Source organism: Notolepis coatsorum (assembly GCF_963971535.1).
Source record: "Notolepis coatsorum genome assembly, chromosome: 15".
In the NCBI taxonomy this organism is placed as follows: Eukaryota; Metazoa; Chordata; class Actinopteri; order Aulopiformes; family Paralepididae; genus Notolepis; species Notolepis coatsorum.
The window spans coordinates 69,046,518-69,054,857 of NC_140179.1; the positions used below are offsets into that span (position 1 = coordinate 69,046,518).

Genomic DNA, 8,340 nt, shown 5'->3' on the forward strand with positions numbered 1-8,340 from the left:
CCCCCCCCTTTCTCATTCTGTGAGTTCACCTCTTAAGCTTTCTGGGAGAAAAGGGGGTGGGGGAGAGAGGACCGGGTCAGGGGAGAGGAAAAGGAGGATACAGGGGGAGGAGGGGGAGGTGTGAACAAAAGGCCTTGACTTGTGGAATATGTGACATATAGGGAGGTGCAGTGGTTACGACATTGTTAATAATAATAAATTGTATTTGTATTGCACTTTTCGTTCACTAGGATCCCAAAGTGCAATTGTTGTTTCCGGGCCGGTCCACCTCACTTGAAATTGCAATGTATTTCCAATAGACACATTTCTAAATCATCTCGTTTAAAACAAATAATCGTAAAATAATTACGTATAATTTTATTTCAACCAAAAATGCTTAAACAATAATGTTAGTGAAAAAATGGAACGGATGGAGGCAGAATTATTACAATAGCCGATAATCCATTTCCCCAATGATAAATCCCTATACGTAGTGATGCACGATATATCGGCCGCCGATATAATATCGGTCGATATGGCCGTTTTTTTTTACACATCGGTATCGGTCCGATATCAAGATAGGGCAGATATTTTTATATTTTTTTTTTATATTTTTCTTTTTTCTTTTTACATGTTTTGGCCTTAAATAGTTTCAAACTATCAGTAATTTCTGAAAATAAGTTACAAAAGTAAAAAAAGTATGCGTTTTGGAAAATAGCTCTTTATTTGATTATCGTAAAAAAGTGTTTTCTATACAGAGATATCGACATGGGTAAATATCTGTATCGGCCAGAACAGCAATATTAATATCGGGTATCGGCCACAATTTTCACATCGGTGCATCACTACCTATACGGGTGGAGCGCGCGACCGGTCCAAAGTGACGTCAGACTACACCCCCCTATTCCTCCCACTGACCCACACTAACCTCAGTGACTCGGCTGCCGTCGCAGGTCTCTGTCCAGCCCCAGCCGACCGGACGTGCCCTGCTCCCTCTACATGAAGGAGCTCCAGGGATTCATCTCCAGAGTCATGGCCGACTACTTCAGGCACTTCCAGTGTGTGGACTTCATCTACGACAGCACCGAGTCCAGCGCCCAGAGGGCCATCGCGCTGTTCATACGGCACGCCAGTCTGGTGCGACCGCTGGGGGAGGGGGGCAAGATGAGGCTGGCGGCGGACTTCGCCCAGGTGAGAGGATTTGATTTGATTAGATTTTTATTAAGGATCCCCATTAGCTGGTGCCATAGCAACCAGCTAGTCTTCCTGGGGTCCACACAAAAAAACATACAAAAATAGTTATTGTTGCAAAACAAAATTATTAAAAGTCAGTACTCGACACACAATGCATAATGAAGCTAACAAATGAAATAGCTAAAATTACATGCGAGCAAAGAAACAGAAAACAAAAAAAACAAAACAAAAATACTTTACAGTGTTAAATACAATTTAAGATGATTTTTTAAAGTTAATTTACTGTAAATGCAGCAGAGGTTTTGAGGCAGGTTATTCCAAAGAGTCAATGATCTAAAAATAAAAGATCTCCTTAAAGCGTTGGTTTTTGGACCTGGTCATTCAAGCTGCCCATTACTGGAACCTCTAGTGTAATGCTCATGCACATTACTATAAACAATCTGTTTATGTATAAAAACAGGAGTTTTACTGCTCATGACCAACTTGAACAGCACAAGTGTATTAAAAGACAACCTATTTTCAACGTTAAGCCAAGAGAGGAGGAGGTGGGAGGGGGGTTTGTAGGACAGGAGGACGTTTAAGACAATACAAATAAAAAGCTAAGCACCTTTTATGGTCTGCAATGTCACCAACTCAGTCATCATTCATTCAGTAATTCACTCACACTTAGCCACTCTGCCCCTAGTGGCGGCTAGCTCTCCGGTTCACTCCGCATCAGACATAACACTATCCTACTATCCTGCACCAAATCCAACAGGATGAGCGACTCATTGACTCTATTTTTGAAGCTACTACAAATATAGCCAACACTACCATGATTGAGACCTGGCGCTGGAGGGGGGAGCCTAAATGACTGTCTCATCACCATCCCCCCCCCTTCCTCTGCATTGGCCTCGTGTGAGGGATCACTCCTACCCCCCCCCCCCCCCCCCTACAGCCCTGTAACAACCCCTACCCACTCCCCCCTCCTTCCGTACATGGCGCTGCCTATAATGGCTGCCAGTCTGTTTGCGGTGGTGAATACGCTTATGTTTGTCTCAAGGCTCTGTACCATTATTACTATCTAAAATGTAATAATTGTGGAATATTACTGTAATGAGCTGTATGTGTATGATCCAAGCGTCCTACGATCCTCATAGGAGCATAACAGAAAAAAGCATTCCATGTGAAGGTATTCTGTATTTTTGCATGTCAACTAATAAAGAAACTTGTAAACTTGCCTAGGCTAGTTACAGAACAGCACCACCCAAAAGACGGTCCCTGGCACAAGCAAGGAGCTAGACCAAAGCAGTGGACCACCGTCAAGGATAAAAGGAGAAATAAACTAACCAGGAACACGACTATTACCTCGCCCCCGTTACCGCCAGGAAATAGTTTCAACCTACTCTCGGAAACACGCATATCAACACCAAAAGCAAAGAGACATAGAAGCGTGGCTAACGACGCTAGCGAAGCAAACAGCGAGCGGAACGGAGCTCACGCTAACGACGCTAATAGCAGGAATACCGGAGCTCACGCTAACACTAGCGAAGCAAACAGCTTGTATGCCGGAGCTCACGCTAATGCTAGCGAAGCTAACAGCCGGCACATCGGAGCACACGCTAACGACGAGACGACGAGGAAAACAGAGCCACGAGCGAGACGGCTAGCAAACACGACCCAGACCGAGCTAACGGCTAACAGCGAAGAGACTACCATGCGCCGAGGATAACGTCGCGGTAGCCAACGCCGAAGGTACGGGACCAGCGTGAACATGCCGGCTATTGAGAAGGCTAGCGAGGCTTCACCAAGGCCACAGGACTGTGGTAAGAACCGGCAGGCTAGGCCTAGCCCAAAAACAAACGGCCCCAAAACTGTTGGAAAGAAAAATGCTAACCTCACACAGAAAATAGACTGCATACTGATTGGAGATTCCACAACAAGGTATGTGGAGATGGCAAACACAGAAAATATCTGTCTAGACAATACATCTGTGAAAGAGCTGGCCGAAATACTGCCAACACTCATCAGACCGGGCATAACAAGAATTGTCATTCACTCTGGATTGTTTGACATCCTGCGAAAGAAGACTGGTACAGAGACTTTGAAAGACGATTTCACACGTTTAATGAACACACTAGACAAACATCAGTCTGTGTACATAGACACTGATGTGTCCATCAGTGGACCAATTGCATGCTTTCGCAGAGGACAAGAAGCCTTTAGTCGACTCCTAAATTTTAATTCATGGTTAGGGTCTGCATGTCTTATACACGGCCTGAAATTCATTGACAACTTCAATGTTTTCTGGAATAACCCAGAACGTTTCCAAAGAAATGGCTTCTTCCCAAATCGCTTAGGTTCGAGGCTTCTAGCAGCAAACATGCGTCATACCTTAATGGCCTCCAAGAATATCAAACTCATACCAGCACGAGAGATAATCACGAAGGACACAATCTCGCCACAAGGTGCAGCAGCAGCACAAGGCGTCCCCCCCCCCACCCCCCCCCCATATCACACAAGGCCATCTCGTCTGATCAAATGTCCCCGAAAGCACAGTACAGTCAGTACGGTGCAGTATAGCACAATTGCCATGCCATCTCTCAAAACATACCGGTAATCATAACCAGCCAATGGCATGGTGAAAAATATACGCCATCAATGCGTTTACCTGCTATTAACCTCAGGGCCATCAAGGTCAAGCCAAAGCAGACCTCCTCTAAAGAAGTCCAACAAATAAAATTAGCCCTCCTAAATGTCAGATCACTGAATAATAAAACATTCTTAGTAAATGATCTGATTAAAGAAAATAACTTAGATTGCATCTGCCTAGTAGAGACATGGCTAAATAATGACACAGCTACATCAATAATGATAGAAGCTTGTCCACCAGACTATAACTTTTTTCAAATACCCAGAAAAAATAGAAGGGGCGGAGGAGTTGCAGCAATCTTCTCCTCAAAACGCTTGTTTAGAATCACAGAACTAGGCGAGTTCATGTCGATGGAATATCTTGCCATTGAGCTCAAAACAGAATCAACTATTATCGTCACAATATACCGCCTGCCTAGACACTCACCAATATTTATACAGGAGCTCTCTGAACTGATCTCACTATGTGTTACCGGATATGATAAGGTGATCCTAAATGGAGACTTGAACATCCATTTTAATAAGAAAACAGACTACAAAACTATAGAACTAAAAAATCTACTGGATAGCTTTGACCTAATACAGCATATAACAAATGCAACTCACAGGCTTGGGAATACACTAGACTTAGTTATAACAACAACTGGGCTAAGCATAACAAATATCTCAATAACTGAATTACCTCTCTCCGACCATCACTGTATATTTTTTGATACTCAAATAACCCTTACTAAAACAAAAAAATAAATCATAGTTCAAAAGAGACTCCTAAACGACAAGGCTGAATCAAAGTTCATTGATCTTATTAGACTACATGAACCACACAATCATGACAGCTCTCTAAATGAAATGGTAGAAAATCTCAATGATGCAATGTCATCTATATTAAATTCTGTCGCCCCATTAAAAACGAAAAACTATAATACGGTCAACAAAGAAAAAAGGAAATGTCGTGCAGCGGAGCGAAAATGGAGAAAAACAAAAACCACCATATGCTGTGATATATACAAAGATGCTTTAACTGCTTATAATAAAACCATCTGCTTAGCAAGGAAAGATTACTTCTCTAAAATCATTACAGAAAATGCTGGAAACTCCAGAATCCTTTTTTCCACTATTAATGTACTACTCAACACTGCCCCTACACCTCCTCAGTCATCAACAGTTAAGTGTGAAGAACTTGCACTATTCTTTAACAACAAAATAACCTTGATCAGGGCCAGCATTACTCATGATGGAAATAAAGCTGATTGCGGCAAACCACGCAATGTAACCATGAGAAGTTTCACATGCATCACATTAGATGTACTCTGCAAAACTGTCTCAGAATGTAACTCCTCCACCTCAGACATTGACCCTATACCTACAGTTTTCTTCAAACAGGTGTTTAATAGTGTTTCAAGCCCTGTGCTAGATATCATAAACACTTCCCTTAGGACTGGTATTTTCCCAGATGCCTTTAAAACAGCAGTTGTAAAGCCATTACTAAAAAAAAACTAACTTGGATAGTAATGAAATGGCAAATCATCGTCCAATATCCAACCTACCATTCATTAGTAAAGTACTTGAAAAGATAGTTTCAGTTCAAATAAATTCCTTTCTTGAAGAAAACAACATCTTAGAATAATTTCAGTCGGGATTCAGAAAATATCATAGCACTGAAACTGCCCTCACCAAAATAATCAGTGACCTCAGACTAAACTCTGACGAGAATAAGATCTCCATCCTTATCCGGCTAGATCTCAGTGCAGCATTTGATACAATCAATCACGATATTCTAATCGATCGTCTTGAAAACCATGTCGGTTTCTCAGAACATGTGCTAGGCTGGTTTAAAACATACATCAGAGGGAGGAAATTATATGTTAAACTAGGAGATCACATGTCTGATATAATACGACAACAACTATGGAGTTGCACAAGGGAGTTGTTTAGGTCCTTTACTCTTCTCCCTTTACATGTTACTGCTGGGTGATATCATCAGAGAACATAATGTAGATTTCCATAGCTATGCGGATGATACACAACTGTACATATCTGCTGAACCAAATGATACAGTGATTAGCTCCATTACAGACTGCTTACTGGCAATAAATAAATGGATGAGTAAGAACTTCCTGAAACTAAACGAGAACAAAACTGAAATTCTAATTATCGGCTCCAAAACTAAAAAAGAAACATTAATAAAGAACCTGGGGGGACTAACCCCTTGGATCAAATCTGAGGTCACTAGTCTCGGGGTTATCATAGATTCAGAACTGAACTTCAATTCTCATATTAGCAAAGTGACGAAAACATCGTTCTTCCATCTCAGAAATATAGCAAAAGTACGACCATTTATTAATCAGAACGATGCTGAGAAGCTAATTCATGCATTCATATCTAGCTGGTTAGACTACTGTAATGCACTTTTCACAGGTCTCCCTAAGAAAACCACAGAGAGGCTTCAGCTAATCCAAAACTCTGCAGCCCGACTGCTAACTAGAACCAAAAGGAGAGAGCACATTAGTCCAGTCTTAGCTGCTTTACACTGGCTTCCTGTAACATTTAGAATTGACTTTAAGGTCCTTCTCCTTACATACAAAGCTCTAAATGGACAGGGACCTAGCTACATCGTCAACACTCTAATAAATTACACACCAGCAAGAACACTGCGATCATCAGCTGCTGGACTACTAGAGGCTCCCAGAAGCAGTCAAAAGAGGATCGATAATGCAGCCGTTATCAACTATGCCCCAAAACTATGGAACAAACTACCCCAAAACATGAGAGAAGCCAACTCGCTAGACATCTTTAAAAGACAGCTTAAAACCTATCTCTTTGCTCAGGCATTTCACTGATAGATATCTACTACCACCTAGTGGCAAGAGGAAACATCAGGGATATCCTGACACAACTTGTACTTACCTGCACTATTCTTACCCTGCCTACTCTTATACACTGCCTATCAAATTCATGTGTCGGTTATCGCACTTTTTACTTCTTACTGATGACTATTTTTCCAAATGTGAAACACTGTGATTATTTGTATTACTGAATAGAGAGCCTATTAGGATGCTAGATCCTAATGTGAAACACTGTGATTTACCATACCTTGCTATGCTCGCTCATGCCTGTATTTTTATGTCCGTTCTATTTTATAATTTTTAGACTATTTTTAAACTGAATCATTTTAAACTATTTTTATTATTTGTATTACTGAAAACTGTAAGCGGAGAGCCTATTGGGATGCTAGATCCTAATGTGAAACACTGTGATTTGCCATACCTTGCTACCTGTCTATCTTTTTTATGCCCGCTTATGCCTGTATTTTTTACTGTTGTGAAGCACTTTGAACTGCAACCTCTGTATGAAAAGTGCTATACAAATAAAGTTATTATTATTATTATAACAGTATTTTTCACCATTAGTATTCCGTTCATTTCATATTTTATTTTGTTTACTTCTGTATTTAATTTTTTTATTATTTTTTAAACAAACATCCAATGAAATCACCATTTAGTTAAATGTATTATACAGGATATACCCCTAATACCTGCTATCTAATACCCTACACACATATGCTCTAGCTCGTACCCCCCCCTCCCGGACCCCCCATTGGATAATCCATCCATTATCCCTCGCTCCTAACCAGACACTACCATTATATGCTAGCTTTTATTCTTTCCACCACTTCTAACCACATTGTCATTTTGGATTCATTGAGACCCAAAATTCTTGCTGTAGATATTTCTTGATAAATCACATCGAGATATGTAATAATCCAGACCTTTCGGCACATTTTTTCCGGTTGGAACCATCATATTTTGTTTACTTCATGATGTATATAGCTTGCTTAATTTGTTAATTTTCATGACCCATTGCATCCTTTGTTTTTGTCACTATCTTTCGTCATTTATATGTGCTGCTTAACACATCTTGCGCCAAAAACGAGTTTACTCGTTATTGCCCGCCAATCGAATAGCGCCAACAACGAGTTTACTCATTTTTATGATCGTTATTTCCTTATTAGCTATTGGCATTCATAATTCATCCAGGAAGGCTCCGGGAGGCTTGTATGCTTTCTACAACGCAGTTCGCGATTTGCGAATCTGATTGGCCAGGTCATTTCTGGTGATGTGACATGTACGCCCAATCGTGGGACCGCAAGTGTCTACACTGGTTAAGCACGCCTGCCCTTCTTTCGACGGTTAAGCTTAGGCACTCTTTCGAAGTTGGTTATGGTTAGAGTTTGTCTTAGAGCATGGCGATAGAACGCCAGGTGCTTTGCAGGCTGTTCGACACGGAAATGGGCAAAGACACAGCTCGTCACGCTATTGGGCGCACATGTCACATGACCAGAAACGTCAGTGGCCAATCAGATTCGCAAATCGCCGAACTGCGTTGTAGAAAGCATACATGCCTCCGGGAGACAGCTGGACCCTGTCTGATATTTCAACGCCTCAATACCGCCACCTGGTGGATTTCGGGCAAGTTGCACTCCACTCTAAACCGGATGTGGCGCTCTGTGCATCGGGAAAAATCTTCCGGCAGAGA

The 8,340-nt window shown here is 41.4% G+C and overlaps 1 protein-coding gene across 1 annotated transcript in view; it reads left to right on the plus strand.

Annotated features, from left to right (window-relative positions):
* The window catches only part of cog5 (component of oligomeric golgi complex 5), a 320,599-nt gene that overhangs the window by 306,493 nt on the left and 5,766 nt on the right, over positions 1-8,340 (plus strand). Inside the window, 1 exon segment of the mRNA XM_084330304.1 lies at positions 933-1,218. Within this exon segment, the coding sequence (XP_084186430.1) occupies positions 933-1,218 (286 nt within the window).